Source organism: Dermacentor albipictus, chromosome 6 (genome assembly GCF_038994185.2).
Source record: "Dermacentor albipictus isolate Rhodes 1998 colony chromosome 6, USDA_Dalb.pri_finalv2, whole genome shotgun sequence".
Classification (NCBI taxonomy): domain Eukaryota; kingdom Metazoa; phylum Arthropoda; class Arachnida; order Ixodida; family Ixodidae; genus Dermacentor; species Dermacentor albipictus.
Genome location: NC_091826.1, coordinates 120,002,527 through 120,024,426, shown reverse-complemented (window position 1 = coordinate 120,024,426; position 21,900 = coordinate 120,002,527). Strand labels below are relative to the sequence as shown.

The window sequence follows — 21,900 nt, the reverse complement described above, 5'->3', positions numbered from 1 at the left end:
CTGTCTGTCTGTCTGTCTGTCTGTCTGTCTGTCTGTCTGTCTGTCTGTCTGTCTGTCTGTCTGTCTGTCTGTCTGTCTGTCTGTCTGTCTGTCTGTCTGTCTGTCTGTCTGTCTGTCTGTCTGTCTGTCTGTCTGTCTGTCTGTCTGTCTGTCTGTCTGTCTGTCTGTCTGTCTGTCTGTCTGTCTGTCTGTGTCTGTCTGTCTGTCTGTGTCTGTCTGTGTCTGTCTGTCTGTCTGTCTGTCTGTCTGTCTGTCTGTCTTCGTGGTCCTTGTATTGTTGTCATACCAGCTTTGTCATCAGACTTTCCTCATGCCGTCGTCTCCATGCCATCGTCATCGTACAGTCGCCATGCATTCGTTCTCACAGCACCGTTATGACGCCGTCGTGGACATTCTATCGTTCTGATTGCACTTTCGTCATCTGACTACCGTTACACAGTCGTCGTCATGCCATCATCGTCACACAATTGTCGTCATGCTGGCATCATGACGCAATCATTTTGCCATCATCATCAATTTAGTGACTTCATTCCATTGTCTCGATACCATCTTTGTCATGCGGTATTCGTCATTCCATCGACACCCTTCTTCGTCGTTCTATCATAATTCGGCTATCATAATGCAGTTAGGATTGCGTCACCGCTGTCATGTCACCGTCTTCACAACGTCGTCGACAAGCAGTCGCTATCCTGTATGAGCTGTCATATTGTCCTTGTCATGCTGTCGTGATCGTGCCATCCTAGTCACTCCAGCTTTCGTCATCCAACTGTTGCCATGTCGTCGTCAAGCCATTTTCGTCATAGAGTCGTCGCAATCCCATTGTCCTCGTACAGTTGTCATGCCATCGTAGAAACGCATTTATTGTGATACCGTCATCGTGATGCTACGTGATCACTCCTACGTCGTAAATTTTACTTTAAAATCTTACTCTTGTGATGTCATCATCGTCATACGCTGTCGCCATCATGCCCTTGTCGTAATGCCGTCGTCATCACGCTGTCATATACTATGGCCATCACTTCAGCAAGTCTTCCCATTGTCATCATGCGTCGGCATCATACCGCCATCGGCCATCCATTCGCACCAATCCTTCTTCCTCCTTCTAACTTAATCTTGCTCTCGTTATTACATTGTAACCAGGCCGCCATTAGATAGATAGTCGATATTATGAATTCGTTGTCGTACCATCGTCGCCATGCAGACATGGTCGGGACATCGTCGTCGTTCCAGCTTCGTCATGCGGTTGTCTTCATACCATTGTCGTCGTGCAATCGTCGCCCTACACTCGTCATCGTCCCATTTTCCTCATTGCGTCTTCATCGCACTTCCCGTGTTCCGCCGCCGTCTTCATTTACAGTTTTCACTTCATTGTCGTCATGCTTCCGTCTTCATACTGCTTTTGTTGTTCAATTGACGTCGTCGGTTTTTTGTAATTCTGTCGTCGTCACTGCATCGGCATCATACAGCATTCGTCATGCCACCATGCTTATGGTGACCTTGGCAAGCAAGTGCCATAGCAAAGTGTGGCAATACCGAAGCATGTCGCCTATGTCGATGCAATGGAAGTCTCAGAATTACCACTACAGATGTTAAACGAACATGGCTTCAGAAATACCGTGTGTAGCCACGTTTATTTATTTATTTATGCTACCCCCAAGGTACTGAGTAAATTTGAGAAGGGAATGGCAATTCAGAACAATAATGAAAGACACAAAGCACATTTCATACAAGAATATCAAACAATAGAGGAAAATAATAATGCTAGCAATTTTATCACAACAACATAACAAAAGATGAACAATAATATTAGGCGGCGAACCAAAACAGAATACTAAAATGAGTTAAGGAACAAAACACAAAAGCGGTAAATAGATAATGCACGTTGCAAGGACCACTATTAAGCTGAATTGAATAAGTGATGCTTATAAATGATGCAGGTACGTAATTCCATTCTATAGAAATTCTTGGAATATATGATTGCGTACATGTTACTCTGTTGCAATGGCGTACTGAGACTTTTTGTTGCTGATTAGGCCGATGAGAAAGGAAGGGGGCTTGTTGAAACCATCGGGAACGAAGATTAGAGTTACGGCAGAAAATGTGATGGAACACACAAATAAGGGTGTGCTTTTGGGGGTTAGTTAGTGGGATGAGGTTTAAAGATGTTTTCACTTGAGTGACGCTAGCTGAGTGATGGCAGTTAGCCAAGCTAAAACGTGCTTAATGATCCTGGACAGTTTCCGACATGAATGCTAGTGTGACCCGTTCAGAGTCCTATACAGATGAAGCATATTCCATTTATGGTCGTACATAGGTGGTGTACATTAATGATTTTAGAGATGATGGAGCAAAACAAAAGTTTCTTCGAAGGCAGCCCAGTGTTTTGTTTGCTTTGCATGCCATGGAAGAAGACGAAGTGCTTCTCTTGCGGAGAGAGAGAGAGAGAGAAACACTATCTGGTTCTTTCAAGGATTTAGCCTCTCGAGGTCTCCGTCGTCTTCATGGGTGCCGGCGACTTGGAGCCTCTTTCGGCAAGGGTGGGCCCCTATTCCAGGGCTCCACTGAGCATGGTTACCTCACTAGCGTGCTGTACTAAGGCCCTTTGGGCCGTGAGCTCACAGCTGGTAAGCCGACTCTTCCATTGCTTCGCTCTCGGGTTATTGTGCTGGTGGAATGATTGATTGTGTTGACATTCCCATGTGACATGATAGAGTGTGGGTGTCGCTCCGCACCATGGGCAAGTGTCTCTGTATTGCGTTGGGTACATTTTGTTTAGGATGTATAAATTTGGGAAGAAGTTTGTCTGCAATCTGCGCCAACTCGTTGCTTTCTCCTTCGTTAGAGCTTTGTGCGGTGGGGGATATTTGGCTCTTGTCCCTCTGTGTAAGTTTAAGATTTCTGTGTATCCTCCTTCACAAGCGTGTGGGTGATACTCCGGGGCTTGCGACTGCTGTGCTCGCACATCTCGCCCGTCTCTGTGCTTTTCTGGACTTCTCACTGCACCTGTGGGATCTACCGCCCCCTCCATCGCGGTGATGGCTGTACAACACCCCGAGGATCCTCCCGGTTCCCGTTCACTCGCGGACATCGGTTCGAGGAAGCCAGGAAATACGTTGAGTAGTAGTGAGGATTTTTTTTTTGGGGGGGGGGGAGGGGTTACGTGCCAAAACCACTTTCTGATTATGAGGCACGCCGTAGTGGAGGACTCCAGAAATTTCGACCACTTGGGGTTCTTTAACATGCACCTAAAGCCAAGTACACGGGTGTTTTCGCATTTCGCCCCCATCGAAATTCGGCCGCCGTGGCCGGGATTCGATACCGCAACCTCGTCCTCAGCAGCCTAACACCATAGCCACTGAGCAACCGAGGCGGGTGGTAGTGAGGATACACACAGCTGTACTCCCCATCAGGTGACGAGTCCTCGGAAGACAGCTTTCAACTAGTCCAGTACCGCAAGGCCAAATGAAGAATTACCAACTCATCTTCGGCGTCCAGCTCGAACACTGTGAAAACAGCTCCTCAACGATGGCCTCACTCCATCCTGTTTGTGCCACAGAACGCTACCGACAACCTGCGCGTCCTCAACAGGCAAGCACTCTCCGTGTATCTAGAAAACACCGTGCCAAACGAGATCAAGGATGTTAGGATAAACACTAGGCGAAACATCCTGGCAATCAATGTGATGAACCCGAGCGCGCTGACCATACTGCAACATGTAACGCAGCCGAAAACATCGTGGTCCGATCCATCGTGCCAACGAATGGTGCCACAATAACAGGAGTCATCTATGACATTGACAATGAAATATCTAATCCAGACCTCCCCATTCTCATAAAACCAGCAAGTGAGCACAACGTCATTGTTCATGTTGGTCGCCTCGGCAACACACGTTGTGTGAGGATAACGTTCAAAGGCGACTGCCTTACACCCTACGTGAAGGTCGGCCACTTTCGTCACCAGGTTCAACCGCTTATTCCAAGACCAATGCAATGCTTCAATTGTCAAAAGATTGGACATGTGAAGGGTGTTTGCAGAAATTGGGTCGTGTGCCCTCGATGTGCCGAACCCCACTCAGAAGACAACTGCAGCGCAGCCACGTTGAAGTGTCCTAACTGTCAAGGTGATCACTGCGCCTCTTCCAAAGACTGTCCCCAGATCAAGAAAGAGATTACCATTCGTAAACAAATGGTGAGAGACAACTCTACTCACAAAGAGGCCGCTGTGAAAGTACGGCGAAGACGACGTCACCGACGAAGGTCTTCCCGACGGAAAACATCAAGCTTTCAGGAAAAGTCAACTCGTCAATCATCATCATCAGCGGAAGTTTCCAGCACTCCGAACACCGATGTTGGAAGGGAGAAAACTGCCAGATCTCTCTCCACAAAGGAATGGCCGCCACTTCCGCGTACGCGACCGCCAGAAGAGCCACAGAAGAAGCCGCCCCCAGTACAGCAAGGTGCTGTATCCGAGGAGTCGCGGAAAACAGATGAGCAACTGACAGTACTTATCAGGTCTTTAATGAATGCCATTCGCGTCTTGCTAAGCAACATGGACACACCGTCTGCCAGAAGTGCGCTTGAAGCACTGGACGCTCTGAGTCCGGTGCTTGCAACCCTTGAGTAGATCATGGCTCCACAGCCACGGTCTTTTAGGGAAGAGGTGCGACAAGCAGCTATTTTTCAGTGGAATGCCCGCGGACTCAGAAAGCGCCTTTCGGATTTCCGTCCCTTCGTGTACGCCAATATGTTTCCCATTATGGTCATTTGCAAGCCGAACTTATCGAACAAAATCAGGCTTTCTGGATATGAATCATTTATGTCGTCAACTGTTTATGAAAACAGTTAGGTACTGCTGTTTATTCGCCGTGACCTCACCTACACTCATCAGTCATCATTATCATATGACAATAATCAATATATATGCCTAAACGTAAGGAAAATGAATTTGGCCTTTACTTTTGTAGGCGCCTACCTATCTCCGTCAAGTCGATTTGATTACAAATAACTACGAGACATCCTTTCCTCAACTTCTAATCCCTGGGTCATTATTGGAGATTTCAACGCCTATAATACACTCTGGGGAAGTCCGATGATCAACGTAAGAGCAGAGCTCTGGTATCTTTCGCCTCCAGTAATGAACTTTGGCTGCTGAATGATGGAGTGCTACGTTCTTACGTGCTCCACGTACAGCAGCTGTCTTGACTTGGCTTTCGTCTCGCAAAGCCTTGTAAGGCGTGCAGGGTGGTTTGTGGACATAGAGACGCACGGAAGCGACCATATCTCTATGTACATCAAGATCGGAGGATTGTCCCCTTCCAAAATACGGGATGCGATCCAAAGAGTGGACTGGCTGAAATTTCAGTCTATTATGGAAGAACACTGTGACGCCAATCCATCTTTCGACTCGGAAGAGGCAGTCAAGAGCGCGTTGCAAGACACTATGCGTACTCTCACAAGCTCTTCGAAACTGAATGAATTTGATGTGGAACTAGAACGACTTCGAGCAATCCGATGACGGGCTGAACGAAGATACCGATGTACGAAGACAATGGACGATCTACGGACCGCCAGGCACACGCAAAAGAAGATACAGCGCCGGTTAGACAAACTAGAATTGCAACGTTGGGCTGCCTTCTGCGAGTCGCCAGATCCACGCAAGCCTTTATCGCAACTATGAAGAACGGTGCGCGGTCTCCGGACACTTCCCGTACAGCGATTCCCATTCAAGGCGCTTGCCCTCTCTCAAAAGAGATCGTAGATTGACGTGGCAGAGGATTTCTGCGCCAGATTATCCGGCCAACTCTCAGCTACCAACATTCCATCGCCTTCGAGCAGCTGTCCACCACCACGTGATCACTGGTTGGATCTACCATTCTAAATCCACGAACTTAAGGCAGCATTAGCTTTGTGTAGCCGCACATCAGCGCCAGGACCTTACGGAATTTCCTACCGAGCTCTGTGTCACCTGGGGAAGCGAGAGAGAACTGTACTCCTTGAGTTGTACAATGCATCTTGGAGAAATGGCACGCTACCAACAACCTGGAAGGCAAGCCACCTCGCTCCACTGCTGAAGCCTGGCAAGTCGCCGTTGGAACTCTAATCATATCACCCGATCGCTTTGGTGAGCTGTGTGGGCAAAGTAATGGAGAGAATCGTCCTAGGACGCCTGGAGTGGTACTTGGAGTACCACAACACCAACCGAGATGCCATGGCGGGCTTCCGACGCTGTCGATCATCGATCGATAACGTCGTCAACCTGGTCACCTACATTCAACATGAGAAATGCCATAAGCGTCTCAGCGTTTCTTTATTCCTCGACGTTAATGAGGCGTATGACAACGTTACGCATGAAGCCATCCTCTCTGCTCTCGCAGAGGTAGGAGTGGGTGGTCGGTTGTTTCAATGGATACGGAGATATCTATCCATGCGATCCTTCTTTGTAAGCACCGAGGAAGGCCATGCTTCTCTACATTATAGCTACCGCGGCGTCCCCCAGGGCGGTGTACTTAGCCCTGTGTTATTTAACCTAACACTAATTGCTCTCCTTGAGCGCGTGCCAAGCACTGTCAGGCTATCAATGTACGCGGATGACATCTGCATGTGGACGTCTGCTGCAACATGCCTACACTTGCGAGCGAGAATTCAGAGAGCTGCCACACAAACTGCTATCTATCTCCGTAATCGAGGCCTGGAAATTTCCTCCGAGAAATGCGCACTACTGCCATTTACGCGCAAACCCATGGCAAACTACAGTGTAATGATAAATGGCCAAATAATACGACGGATCCGATCGTACAAGTTTCTAGGTGTCATAATAGACAGGGACATGTCATGGAGCCCACACATATCATACGTGAGAAAACTGTTGACAGGCATCTGCCACCTGTTCAAGTTTTTCGCTGGCAAGACCTGGGGAATGTCGCCAAGTGCCATGTTGCAACTGTACAGGGTGCTTTTTCTAGGATTTCTGCGATACAGCTTGCCAGCAATAGACAGCACAGGCAAAAGAGAATATACGCACAATACAAAGTTTTCAGGGTCAAGTGCTCCGAATCTCTCTAGGCCTGCTTCAGAGTTCAACAGTGGCAACGATAGCAATCGCTAGAGACTACCTCGTCAAGACCCACATTAAAATTGAAGTACTCAGGACCCATATAAGGCATCTAACCAGGACTCCTCGTCACCATTTAGCCTCTTTACCAGTGGACAGACCACACGCATCTTTCAACCAAACGATAACTGCATATGATGACTCATTGCCAGCTTGTTTCACTCCGGCTGCGAGACTTCGATCCCTCCATGGTGCTTCGCTCAGCGAAACATCAGCTTCGCAATACCTGGTATTTCGAAAAAAGCTGATCTGTAATCATCAGCCCTTAGACAGCTCACGCTACTATATTTGTACGAGAACTACCGTGACTCTACGCATATTTGCACTGATGGATCTGTCCTTCCAAGCAGCTCCGCGGTGGCAATCGTCATACCAGCGAAAGCTACAACAATCAAATTTAAGACGACCCACGCGACGACATCAACGGCAGCAGAGCTCGCAGCGCTCTTTACTGCCCTTCATCACATTGGTGATGAACCGCCATACAAGTGGACAATACTCTGCGATTCCAAGGCGGCACTGCAGTCTCTACTGTCACCTTTACGACGCGGACCGCACGAACAACTAATATTCCATATTACAGAGACTTTACACCATATAAGTGATTCAGGCCATGAAATAAGCTTCCAGTGGCTTCCAAGTCACTGTGGGATTATCGGCAATGAACGGGCGGATCACGCTGCTCGCTCAACCCGTACTGAGGATGCCACATCCCAATTCCTCTTTCTAGAACTGACGCGGCACGGAAGCTCCGCCTACTTGCTCGGCAGTGCGCCGCGTCGCAATGGAATGAGCCATATATAACAAATACGCGACTGTACTCACTTGATCCCACACTAAGTCTTCGAGCGCCATCACAGCTTCGCCGAAGAGACGCCACGCTTTTATATCGACTTTGGTTGGGCGTTGCTTTTACCAAAGCCTATGCATTCCGCATAGGGATGACCGACACCCCAACCTGTGACCACTGAGGCCATGAAGAATTAATTGGCCATAATTTGAGCGCATGCCCGCAGCACAGTCCACAGAGGGCATGCCTTCGCCACGAACCTGACCAACTGGACGACCAACCGCTATCCGAAAAAAGAATTCTACACCATAGAAAGGACCTACCGTCACTGAAGAAGGCCGTGCAAGCGCTATTACGCTTTTTGCGATCTACCGGCCTGTGTGAACGAATTTACCTGGAACGCCTTTTGTGTGTGTGTCTCCATGTGTGTGCGTCCCTTTTCTTCCCCTTTTTTTAGCGTTTTCCTCTCTGTCATCTTTCTAACCCCTATCCCCAGTGTAGGGTAGCAAACCGAAGACTCATATCTGGTTAACCTCCCTGCCTTTCCTCTTCATTCTCTCTCTCTCTCTCTCTTGCATGCCATACGTTCTCTATGTAATATCCAAGACAGAGTGTATATGGACACCGATAAACCGGTAGGATGTTACACTTTCAACTGGACGATTGTGAAGAAAATAAGTTGTGCATGTGGTATTGGAAGGAGAAACGCTCATAGGCTTGCACTTTTTAACGTACAGTTCTATTTTCCAAATAAGCCAACAATCAAATATGCTATTAAGACCGACCTGGAGCGAGTCGATATGGGAACGTTAGATATTTTATGGTTAATCACACGGGCGTCATCAAATAAATAAATTCTGGAGATAATTGCAGCAGATAAGTCAGTAATATAACTTAGGAATGGCAGGGGGCCAAGTACTGATCGTTGAGAAGGAATTAACGTCATCAGTGCTGACAAATAGAACACGAGCAGAAAGAAATCCGCGAATCCAGTTAAAAACTGCAGAGTCAATTTTTAAAACTGTTGGTTTATATGAAAACCTTATCGAACGATTTACAGCAAAGTCGAGAAATATGCAGTCAGTTGAAAAAGCGTAGTCCAAATAGAAGTGCAAGTCGTTATTAAAGGAAAGTAGCTATCGCTAGAGAAACCCTTTCTGATGCCATGCTGAGTTAAAGAGAAGAAACATTTATCCTCAAGAAAATTAACAAATAAATATTATATATTGCAATATTTTGCATGATATTGATGGCAGAAGCCTTAGTCCTGCAATGGACATAAAAAGGGCTGATGATGATGATGATGGGAGTTATATGGTTCGATAGTTAGACGCATTCTGTTTATCTCCGGCTTTATGTACTGGCACGACCGCTGCAGTCCTACATTCTTTAAGCAGTGCGCCATTCCTTGGATGCTTAATGCCACTACCATAGACAGTCATCTAGAGATTAGTTATACTGCAATTTTTTCGCACACATAATTATACAAAATTACATCCACTGCCAGACGATTGTCGCTCGATCCCTGTCTTGCGTCAGTTGACACCAGCCTATGCTTGTTAACTTCCTACTTTTAACACGCCATCCATTACGCAATCGACTGCGCTTCGCACCAATATTCTCTAACTCTAAGCGATCACCGCTCATGTGCTATGCGTCTTACATAGCCTGCACAATTACATTTCTTCCCCTTCATCACAACCAGAATGCTGGTAATGAGCTGGATTGGGCTAGGCTCTTAAGCTATAGTGGCAGATTAACAGCGCAAGCAAAGGACAATGACAAAGAAAGCGATAGGACGAGCAATGTTCTCTCGAATAACGGTAAGCTTTTACTTAGATCAAAGAAGCCAGAATAACAAAGAACGCTAAACTGCCAGCCATGATTCGAGAATACAGTATACGTGCAATGAGCGCTCGAGTCCGCTTATATTCTTTCAAACAAATTTCTTTTAGCATGCCTTGTACTCGCGAGAATAATCATGCTCTCTCTCTCTCATATATATATATATATATATATATATATATATATATATATATATATATATATATATATATATATATATATATATATATATATATATATATATATATATTGTCTTGGGAAGCTACTGCAGGGGAACAATCGGTAACATGTTGTTCCCTTCCAGGTTTGAGAAAGTTACCATATTCTTCAGCATATCATTACCTCAGCATACTCTATACGTCTTGCCGGTTAAGGTCGTAAATTATTCGTTGTAAATCGCTCCTTTGTTCACACATTAAAGCTAGATGAAGCTAGTATAGTAATATCAATCTGGTGTGCGCGCGGCATACACGAACAGATGACTTAAAGCCCCACCCCCTCCCCCTTTAAGAAATAGAACTTCTAGTATTTATATTAATAAACTTAGGCACAGTGCCGTGAGGCCTTCCCTTATTATTTATTTTACATTTATTTTATTTAGCGTATATGTAAAGGTAAATAATAATTTTATTGTGGTTTTCCTGTATATATGAAAGGGTGCTACCAGAGAAGGCGAAGAGGATCAAGAAATGCAGTGCGTTGCTTCGCCGTGTATGATGTCCATTATGAGATACATTTCCTGCGCAGACACCGTATAAGCCCGCTTTAATAAACCACGCTGGTTAGCGTCACAAGATACTGCAGCAATAGATCGTGCTGTTGGCTACATTCTAAAACAGGCTGAAAAGACAACCCTGGGTGCTCTGTACTGATTTAGGACGCCCATAGGAAAGTATAGCTTCGAGCGATTGAGCAGCCCTTTCCCAAATGCTTGCAATCTCCGTCATTCTCCCACTAGTCAGCCTGCCGCAAACTGTGGTGGCATTTAGGAAATTGCAGGTGCGCTGACTACTACATGACGCATGGATAGTTGGTTGCTGATCTAAGCTTTAGAATAGCCTAAAAAGAGACACGAGTTCTTTCTGTTGGCGTAGAGCACATGAGTTCATTCAAGGCGGCCTTTATTTTATGCACAATCTGTCTGCGTTCACTGGGTTTAGCGTTATGACAACGAAGAGAGGGTTTCATATAAATCTGTATGAAGAATACTGTAACGTAGATTGAAGACGGAGTCTTACAAAGTAGACGCTTCTCTTTAATGGCGGGCCAGAAGAAGGGCGTGCAGCTCACGCACTTCATCGTCTTTCATGGCGCCGTCCTTCACTGTCTTTCATGGCGCCGTGCCGGGGTGCGGGAGCCCCACATCACTGTGTCAATACAAAAAGCGGTGCTTGTACAGTACTGTTTTCTTCTTCTTTTTCGGTGTGCGCGTATACGTCCGAAGTTTACTTCGTGGTAGGTTTCCTGCAATAAATTCAGTTATAAGTTAACAGCGCCGGTCCTGTCCTCGTATGTATCCCTTTAGCGTTACCCTTAATAGTCAGCGCCTCATGACTAAAGTCAACAAGTGAGCAGAACGTATAATAAATATGTTTGAACAACTATGCTGCTTCGGCTTAAAGCAAGTGCTACGATTAACGGCGTCCTCTGTCCCGGATATGCCACTCGACATCAGCAAGCTCGCCTTTTGTTCTGTAGGCGAAAGAAATGAAATAAGGGGTCGGAGCTGCCAAACGTGTAGCAACAAGGAAGGGGCATGTTTGTGGGCATCCCCTTCCTTGTACTCGCCTGTTTAGCGCTCCAGTTACTTATTTCGCCGTGCCCAAACAACGCTGCACTCCTGCTCGCGAGGGTGAGCTTGTGCATCGTAACTGTGGCGAACAAAGGGATCCCGTGAATGCCTTGCCACGTTTTGTGCACCAGCGCACAGCCATGCCAATCCTCGGAAGCGCCTTCACGTGCCCATATCACGTAAGGCGTGGCGCGCCTCCTAGACTGCGTTTCCGACTCCTAGGCGCACTTCTCCACCGCCACCTTCTCCGACATGATTCCCCGCTCTTCCCAAACCTCTGCAAAACGTGTCCTAGTTGTCCAGGTGGCATGTATATGACGGAAATGGAAGAAGAAAGAGAAAAAAAAAGTATGTAAGAAATAAGAAACGAACTGTTGCTATACATGTGTGCGAGCGAACGAAGCGACTTTATCAGGAAGGCCTGCAGAACGATTAGCCTTCCCCGGTAAGGGAGGCGTCACCGTGGCCATGACGTGTTCCCGGCGTGAGGCGACTCTACTCCGGCCGTGGCCGCACTACTCCTTTCGCTCGACCACGCCTGGCCCTCTTTTGAGGTGGCAGCCTCCCTCCGGTTTCGCTCGGTCATTGCCTTTCGTTAGCGGAATTATTGTGTACACTACACGATACGATGAAGCAGGTGTCCAGCGTCTGGTTCCTGCGACGCACTGCCGAAAAGCTTTCGTGCAAGTGAGCTACTATCAAACAAGACAACTATCCCGACCTTTTCTTACGGTTTACGAGATCGAGTTCCTTTGAAGACTGTACTAATGTTACGCCAAAGTTTACGAATTATGTTCAATATTACGCTTCTCTTGTCTGTCTGCGAACCTTCCATTAAAAGTGTTACGGTGAGATGGCGTCAGAGAGTACTTGCTTCAGCAAACATTTACAAATAAGTTCCTGAAGCAGGAGAAATCGACAACGCCAAAGTTGCTGAAGGAAGTTGGTGTGACATACCACAGTGTTTTCATTGCCAATATTGGCTGGGAAAAGTGGTTTGCTGCTTGTGTAGAGGGCGTCTGACGTTAAATCATCGATAATACATTGTGCATGTATCCTCGCATAGGCGTACGTTAAGGTAAACTTTTAGTACGCACTCTTTCTGGCTTTAATATCTCATCTTTCTGCCTTTAGAGAGTATTTGTGACTATGCAGATTGATCATTTTTAGCCATGTATTGCACTATAATATGCAGCCATTTGCAACGATTTTGCATCTGGGAAGAAACGAATTGCCTTCATGCCTTCAGAAAAATGTAGTTCAGAAATATATTTAAAAAAATAAAGCCTAATAAACGATGCCACAATTGTGTCTGAAACAACAAGTATGAAGAAAAGACAAATTCATGTATTGTCCATAATGTTTATGGTCACAGGACAGAGCCGAAGGTTCCTCCAGTAATTTTTTCGAACGCTCTAGGTGCTGAAGCGGAGAGAAACCTACCTTCCTAAGGAATAAGGAAAAAAAAAAGACCCCACGTTTTTGTAAGTTCCGCACCCATCAATAGATATAAATCATTTAAAACATAGGGCTTTCCATGGCTGATCGTGTATGACAGTCTGAGTTACTGATATGGAGTCATGAAACACATATGCTCTTTCGCCTTTCAGAGGCATGAACTTCTGTCTATACCTGAAAAGCCCTCATGTTTAGCGGGTAAAAACAGCAATGGCACGATGCACAAATGACCCCAGAATATCTTACATTTGCGAAATTTGTCGTTCGTAGCCAGTTGAATTTTCGCAAATTTCCTTTGTCGTTATATACACGCGCAATTTTCGGAAAGGTTTTTGAAACACGATGCGTTAGAATTTCAAACGTTAAATAACGTTAAAACTTATGCTGATGCAATGTGTATGTCCCCACCTGCATAAGACTGTTTATCTCCTGCACCATGTTGTGCAGAACAGCGATTACGTGCTAGCGTCCCCACCTGCTTTGTGCAATTCCGTAAGAAAAAAGAGCCCGTATTCGTAAAAATATCATACACTAGAATTGTACCTAGGAGCAAACTCTAGCCAACCTTGATGCTGGACGTATGATTAGCGAAGGTGGCTGTGCAATGGCAAACAGCGCTTGTGCATGAGCAGTTCTGTGAATTTTGCCCCAGAACCGCTCACCGGTACGACCTGTGGCGTTAATTAATGCAACGTTAGTAAAGCACAGTTCATCAAGACATAGTAAATTACGGCAGTCGAACTCACGACTCTCGTGGAAGACGAACCCACATGGATGTTTGGGCGAACCGACGGTGTCTCCAACTTGGATTCTAATTGCCCTCGCGAGCATCGAGAGTCGAACCCCCTACCTTTGGTGAGAGTCGAACCCACTTGCAGATATGGACGAACCGGCTATATTTCCAAGTTAGTTCGAGATTGACATTGTGAAGCTTGAGATTCGAACTCACAACCTCTGGTACGAGGCGAACCCTCGACCCTTGGTGGGAGCCGAAGCCGCAGCTACTGGTGTTAAGGCGAAGTTAATTAGGGCATTCGAACCAGTAGATCCAACGACCTTTGGTCGGAGGCGAAGCCAGGACCTGTGGGGTTAATTCGGGCAAAGTTAATTGAGACACAGTTAATTAAGATAAGGCTAGCTAAGGCAATCGCACCCACGACTTTTGGTGGGAGTCGAAACCACTTGAATATATGGAACGCTCCATATCTCCAAATTGGATTCCAATTGACATCACGAGGTGGAGTCGAACCCACAACCTTTGGTGTTGATTAGGGCAAAGGTAATTAAGGCACTATTAATTAGGACAGAGCTACTTAAAGGGGCCCTGAAACGATTTTGGCTATTTTGTACAAACGTACGGAATCGTTAGAATAGGTCCTTCTGATCATTAATTGACGCATCTAAGTGCGCCGCGTGAAGCGTGTAATTTATCATAAGGTTTTAAGATGTACATCGCTGCCGATCGCGGCACATCGCTTGGTTGAATTTTAAGCCGCCCCTACACATTTGACGTCTTTACTCCAATGATGTTAGTAGGGCGAGCTATTCGATAGGCTGCCCTAGGGCGCGTCATCTATAATTTGCCCAACTTTATGGTGAACAGTTGTTCGTAATAGTTGGTATGGTAGTTAATTTGCTTCTATAAAAAGAAAGTAACAGAAGGAGAATGCACAAGAACAATTTCTCACTACACTTAAGCACTTCCGGCACACAGCAAGCGTCGCCTGCTTATGTTACAACGTGCTCCATTTTGACGAGAGCTCCGCAGTCAGAGTCATTCTCAGTCTTTTCGCGAGCACCATGATTCAACTTTGTTGCGTTATGGGCTGCAAACGTAGAGACTGGCACTATGCCAAGCTGCGACATCGTGTCCCTCCGCAAGGCAGCAGACGAGCGGACTAGCTGCAGCCCATCGGCCTGCCGCTATTCGATCGGCGCCAGCAGTTGAGCTTTTGCGGCCGTCACTTTACACTGCAAGATCACTGCCACAATAGCGTTTCACGATTCCGGTATTCGGGTAAACGAAAGCGCAAGGGGTCAGGGCCTGGCCGTTTGACCGTGCCGTTTAACGGGATGAGCCGAAGCGCAAATCTGAACGGTCTGCACGGTGCAGTCACCTGGTGGCACAGAGCTAAATCATATACAGTAACGGTAACGAAATGTATTCATCTTTACCACTGGTGCAAATTTTTTCGCAGGAGTGTAATAATCAACACGTTGTTCTTGTAAATGTTTAAAATGTCTTACACTTGGTTAGAGCAACATTAGCGCGTTGTTTGGCTGGTTAAGTTCTGCGCCAACAATGGCTGGACCATGCAGACCAATCCGGCCACTCACGTACGTCTACGCTGAATTCCTTCATCAGCTTTAGTTTATGCCTCCAGCCATGTACCGAGACGCCCAGCTTGCTTGTGGTTACCGGAATACCAGACACGTTCGGCACTTCGAAAGAATGCTAGAAACGCATGCTGCTTCGGTAGCTCCCGCTTGGGGTCGACTGCCAAGCAGCTAGCGGAGAGTTTAGAGAGGCTTCGCGCGCTCGCTCCTAGAGAACTGGAAGTCGACGACACGACGTGCCATCATGACGCAGAGCCAGTGAAGGCGGAGCTTAGCCCCGATCACTCGGCGAGCGAGTTGAGGAGGAAATGCATGACTATGGAGGACGGTAACTTGTAATCGTCCGTAGCTCTCTTAATGTGAGACGCTGCACACAAATTGTGGTGCGAATGATTAACTTTAGCTGCGCCCTACGCGTCTACAAAATTTGCCCGAACTCTATCCCGGGCTCTTTAAGGCTCTCGTCCCCACAACGTTTGTTGATGTTAAGGCGAAATTAACTGAGGCACTCAAACCAGTCGAGCCGCCAACCTTCAGTTGAACTCGAAGCCATAACCTGTTGTGTTAGTTAAGGCATACTTAATTATGGCACAGTTAAAGTACGATAGAGCTGGTTGAGGCACTTGTACCCACTACCTTTGGTGGGAGTCGAAACCACTTGCAGATATGGGCGAAGCGGCTATATCTCCGAGTTGAATTGTAATGGACATCGTGAAGGTCGAGAGACGAACTTACGACCTGTGGGATTAATTAAGCAGTACTTAATTAAGTCGCAGATAAATTAAGATAGAGCTAAGTAAGGCACTCGTACCCACGACCAAGATGTTGTATTGGGAATGAAAAAAGTGCGAACTCTGTATACTGTAGTAATGGGCAACTTCAATGCCAAAGTGGTGAAAAAGCTGGCTGGTGAGCAAGCAGTTGACAACTACGGCGTCAATTCTAGGAACGCTAGATGACAGGTGCTGGTAGAATTCGCGGAAAAGAATAAACTGCGAACAACGAACACCTTTTACAGGAAGCGTAGCAACAGAAACTGGACATGGAAAAACCGTAATTGTGATACAGGAAATGAAATAGATTTCATACTTTCTGCCGATCCCAGTATAGTGCACGATGTTAAATTTTGAGGTAGAGTGCAGTGATCATAGGTTAGTGAGGTCTAGGATTCACCTAAATTTCAAGAAAAAAAGTAAAATTGGTAAGGAAGGAACAGGCCAACCTAGAAGCACTAACGGTAAAAGCAGCCATATTCAGGCTGGTACTTGCAAACAAATATACAGCCTTAGAAAAGAGAGGTAAAGATGACAGAGGTAATGAATGAAGCCATAACTAGGCTGCATTCGAAGGCAGCAACTGAAGTAGGACGCAAGGCACCAGGGCAACTAGTTGGCAAGCTCTCCCAAGTAATAAAGGACCTAATAAAGAAATAATACAGAATGAAAGTATCCAACTAAAGAGATAAGATGGAATTCACGGAACTGTCAAAATTAATCAACAAGGCGAAAATAACGAATACTAGAAATTATAACATGAGAAAGACTGTGGAAGCCGTTAGAAATGGACTCTGCTTGAAGTCAATGACAAGGGAACTTGACATAAGACAAACCAACATGTATACATGCAAGGATAAGCAGAGCAATATCACCAGCAATCTCGAAAGTATAGCAAAAGCAGCAGAAGAGTTCTCTACCGACTTTTACCGTACCCTGAGGAGCCACGGCACCTCAATTCGAAGTAGTAATGAACAGGATACAGAGACTCCTCCTATAACTAGCGATGAGGTTAGACGGGCCTTGCAAGACAAGTAACGGGGAAGAGCGGCAGGAGAAGATGCAGTAAGAGTCGATTTATTCAAAGATGGAGGAGTCGTAATTCTTGAAAAACTGGCAGCTCTCTATACGAAATGTCTATCTACTTCAAAGACCCAGAAAACGGGAAGAATGCAAACATTATACTAATCTACAAAAAGGGAAACGTTAAAGAATTGAAAAATTATAGGCCCATTAGCTTACCCCCAGTGTTACATAAGACATTCGCCAAGTAAATTTGTAAAAGAATAAGGGCAACACTGGACTTTAGTCCACCAAGAGAACAGGCTGGCTTCAGGAAGGGTACTCTACAAGGGATCACATCCATGCCATTAATCAGGTAACCAAGAACTCCGCAGAGTACAATGAGCTTCTCTATATGGTTTTCATAGAGTACGAAAAGGCATTCGATTCAGTAGAGATGCCAGCAGTCATAGAGGCATTACGTAAGCAAGTGATACAGGACGCTTACGTAAATATCTCGGAAAGTATCTACAAAGATTCCACAGGTACCTTAATTCTACACAAGAAAAATAGAAACATGCCTAAAAAGAAGGGGGTCAGACAAGAAGACACAATCTGTCCAATGCTATTGACGGCGTGCTCGGAAAAAGTATTCAAATTAATAAACTGGGCAGTCGTAGGTGTAAGGAACGACGGCGAATATCTGAGCGACCTTCGGTTTGAAGATGACATTGTCCTGTTCAGCAACACTGGAGACCAGTTACTACAAATGATTGAGGACCTTAACAGAAAGTGTAAGAGAGGGGTTGAAGATTAATATGCAGAAGACAAAGATAATCATGAATAGCCGGAAAAAGGAACAAGAGTTCTGGATTGCCAGTGAGCCTCTAGAGTCTGTGAAAGAGTACGTTTACGTAGGTTAAATAATCACAGGGAAACCTGATCATGAGAAGGAAATTCATAGAAGAGTAAAAATGGGTTGGATTGCATATGGCAGACGTTTTCAGCTCCTGACTGGAAGCTTACCATTATCATTGAAAAGGAAGGTGTGCAATCAGTGCACTTTACCAGCGCTGACATATGAGGCAGAGACTTGGAGATTAACAAAGAAGCTTGAGAACAAGTTAAGGACCGCGCAAAGAGCGATGGAACGAAGAATGCTAGGCATTACGTTAAGAGACAGAAAGAGAGGCGTTTGGATCAGAGAGCTAACGGGTATAGCCGATATTCTAGTTCACATTAGGAGGTTAGATAATGCGCAGCTAAGATAACCGTTGGATCATGAAGGTTACAGAATGGGTGCCGAGGCAAGGGAAGCGCAGTAGATGACCGCCGAAGACTAGGTGGGGGGATGAAATTAGGAAATTCGCGGGCGCTAGTTGGAATTGGTTGCTGCAGGGCAAGGGTAATCGGACATTGCAGGGAGAGGCCTTCGTCGTGCAGTGGACATAAAATAGGCAGGTGATGATGATGATTATACAAATCAACTTTGAGACAAGCTGAGATGTCTAAATATTGAATTTACCAGCTATTTTCTTTTCGCTACCTTCGCTAATGACATACCAACAGTTACGATTGGTTGAGAGCAGCTTTTACAAAATGTACTGATGTATAATGCTTTACTTGTCTACACAAGCTGTCGATTTGTCGCGGTGTATGCCTCTTATAATGGCTTCGCTTGTGGAGCGGAAAGTCTGCTGTTAAGGTTAGGTTGAAGTTGCGTGACCAGTTGTTCTCTGCCACTTGTGCTCACCTTGACTTTCTTGCTGCCTTGTAATTTTTATGTGGTGCCATTACCCAAGTGATGTTCTCTGCAGCGCTTTAATTTTGTAGTAACCGGCCAGAAACAGTACATCGTGGTGAATCGCAGATTTATCTCTATTGAAGAAAGTCACTATGCATTCCGATATCTCCGTATAGGTTTCCTCACTGGATGCACACAAATAATGCGGATGGGCGCGTATGAATTGTGCATCGTTTCCTGAAGGGTAGCATGAAACCTGTACACAGTCATGAGAAAAACAATACGAATTGCAGATTTTTTGATGATTTACTTGAAACTTCCCTATATATGGAACTGTAGGAGGGGCAGTTTATTGTGCTAGTGGTAAGCAGGGCTCATAAGTGTTTTTTAGTTTTGTTTTCTTTTCAGTTCTTTCTTTTTTCTGCGCCAGTGTGAGCTTTCTATAACTTTATAACCCTCCCGCCGCGTCACTCGTCCCACATCGTAAGCCTTCCATAATTTACTCTAGGTGCCTCAATTCACCGCTCTGCCACCCATGTTATGGGTGCACGGATGTCGAACTCCTGGACAATATGAACCGTAGCATACGAGGATTTATGTGCAACCGCAGGAAGTACCGTGCTCAGAGCCGGGAAAGAAGTGGCTAAATTAATAGGGCAACAAAGGATAGGAAAGCTCGTAATCACCTACCACTTCAATGTACCTGCTAACAGTATTTGCCTGCAGGTAATGAAAGCTGCACGAAGCGCGAAGTCATCGTGCCATAGCATGCGACATAAATGTTGCACGCAATCTCGGTGTCCGATGTCAGGCTCGTGCGTAAGTTTCGCCTAAAAAAATTGTTGAACTCTCAGGGGCGCAGGAAGGAAACAGCCACCCCTATCCGTCAGGGGCGTAGCCAGGGGGGAGGGGGGGGGGGGGGGCTTATGGGGCTTGAGCCCCCCCCTCCCCCCCCCCCCCGAAATTTTTTCGTGCAGTAATGCGCCGCCGACCAAAACAACTCCCGGCGCCGGAAACCATGCTCGATTTAGTCTAGAATGTCCTGAATTCATGTTCGAAAAGACATTTTAGCGCGAACATAGCGAAATCGGGCTGGATTTCGCGGAAACGCCTATGCATAGGGAGTCACATACCGTAACGCAAGGAGCCCGACTGAGCACAAAATTTCAAGGGCGTTTTGATGGCGAGCGGGCTCGTCTCGGCATCTCGTGGAGGCCGCGGAATCTACCGAGCGCTTGGATTTCAATTCTGAAACTTTGTGGGTATAAAGTTCTCAGAACATTTTGATGCGAAAGGTGCATTGACATTTCCAAAGTAGTGCTTTAGATTTTAGATTCCGGAATTTTGCGGGTTTAATGCTGTTGTAAATATTTGACGCCAAAGGTGCATCGACCTTTCTAAAGTCGTACATCGAGCCATACAACGAGACAAGTCAAATCAACATACTATCAGACAAGTTGACGAAGCACGCAGCGAGGTACGATGAGACAAAGCGTTGTGGTGGTTCATTTGTGCCATCAGGTCACAGAAAAGAATATGATTTTTTTTTTCACCTGCGCCAAAGCATCCATGTCAAGACACTAAAGCCACCATTGTAACTAAGTTCTTATTTATTTTTCTACCGAGACTTTTATTCGCGAGGATACATTAAGCCTCTTTCTCATCTTTTTCTTTTGTTCTCGCAACCCGCGGGCTGCCAATCCAGCCAGAGCGCATGCGTTTTTCTCGTGCTGCATCGACAACCGCGCGGCGCACTTGGATGCGCGTTCGTTTTTCTCTGGCGGACTGCCTTTTCGCCTGGCAGAGTTTTGGACGCTTTCTGGCTAGCAGACGAGAAAAAGAAACAATGCATAGTCGCTCGCCGCCAGCATTGCGGTGACTCGACGGATTGCAACGCGTTCGCTTGTGTGCGCAAGGGAGAAAAGTGGGGAGGAAGCGCGCCGCCTTTTGCCGCACGCGATACATTTTGGGAGTGGAGGGAGGGGGGGGGGGTGCTGTGATCTGTGAATCTGTGGTTGCGCAACCTGTTTATTTGCCTTGTTTGACGCATTATATACAGTGACTTTTTCTTAGGTACGTAGATTTATTGGAGACTTGTACGTATATTTAAACATCTTGTTGCGAGGTTTTCTGTATATGCGCAGTGAACTTTGTTTGCAGTGCCAATTTTTGCGCTGTATCACGCTGTATCTTCACATATGTATATTCCATTGTATCTTCGCACTTCTTATGTACGAAGGCGAGACAAATGAAAGTGAGACAACCCGCACCGCGCAATAATGGTTCAGTTCATTATTTTCGAGGCATGCGCGTAGCACATACGTATCATATTTACAAGTGACATGCAGAGGTGAGGTTAAATGTTCTTTAATGTTCTCATACACTGGGTTGAACAGGGTTACGTGACATATTGGACACTCCAAAAGTTGAACAGCTTGGTGTCGTGAGGTTTTTGAGAAATGAAGATGTTTCCCAAAAAGAAATCATTCGCCATATGGCTGCCGTATGCGTTGAACATTGCGTTTCATTGGCCACTGTGAAGCATTGTAGCAAACTGTTCAAAGAAGGACATGAAAGTTACAAAGACCATCCATGGCCGGGCCAAATCCACCGTGCAATCATCCCCAACACAATTGAAAAGGCCGTGGTTGCTCAGTGGCTATGGTGTTGGGCTGCTGAGCACGAGGTCGTGGGATCGAATCCCGGTCACGGCGGCTGCATTTCGATGGAGGCGAAATGCGAAAACACCCGCATACTTAGATTTAAGTGCACGTCAAAGAACCCCACATGAGGATGACGACATTTTGTCTGCAATTGTGACCGAGGATGACTCATGGTGCCGCTACTACTAGCCTGAAACACTACGGCAAAGCTTACAGTGGAAGCATTTGAATTCACCACTCCCAAGGAAAACAAAGGCCGTCATTTCTGCCGGAAAAGTGTTGACTTCTTTTTAGATCGTTAGGGGCCATTATTGATCGAATTTTCTAAACCTGGAGAGACTCTAAATCGTTTCAGATATTGTGAAAGGTCGGATCGGCTGCGTGTC

The 21,900-nt window shown here is 46.1% G+C and overlaps 1 protein-coding gene across 12 annotated transcripts in view; it reads right to left on the bottom strand.

The window, feature by feature from the left end:
• Positions 1 to 21,900, bottom strand: part of LOC135913786 (putative protein kinase C delta type homolog) — a 725,274-nt gene that overhangs the window by 342,617 nt on the left and 360,757 nt on the right. Inside the window, exon 1 of one of the 12 annotated variants that reach the window (XM_065446438.2) lies at positions 10,984 to 11,128. The exons of the other annotated variants lie outside the window; for them this stretch is intronic. Coding sequence (XP_065302510.1) covers positions 10,984 to 11,044 — 61 coding nt within the window. The 5' untranslated portion in view covers positions 11,045 to 11,128. Of the gene's footprint in view, positions 1 to 10,983; positions 11,129 to 21,900 lie in introns of those variants that run through there. 12 annotated transcript variants of the gene reach the window in all.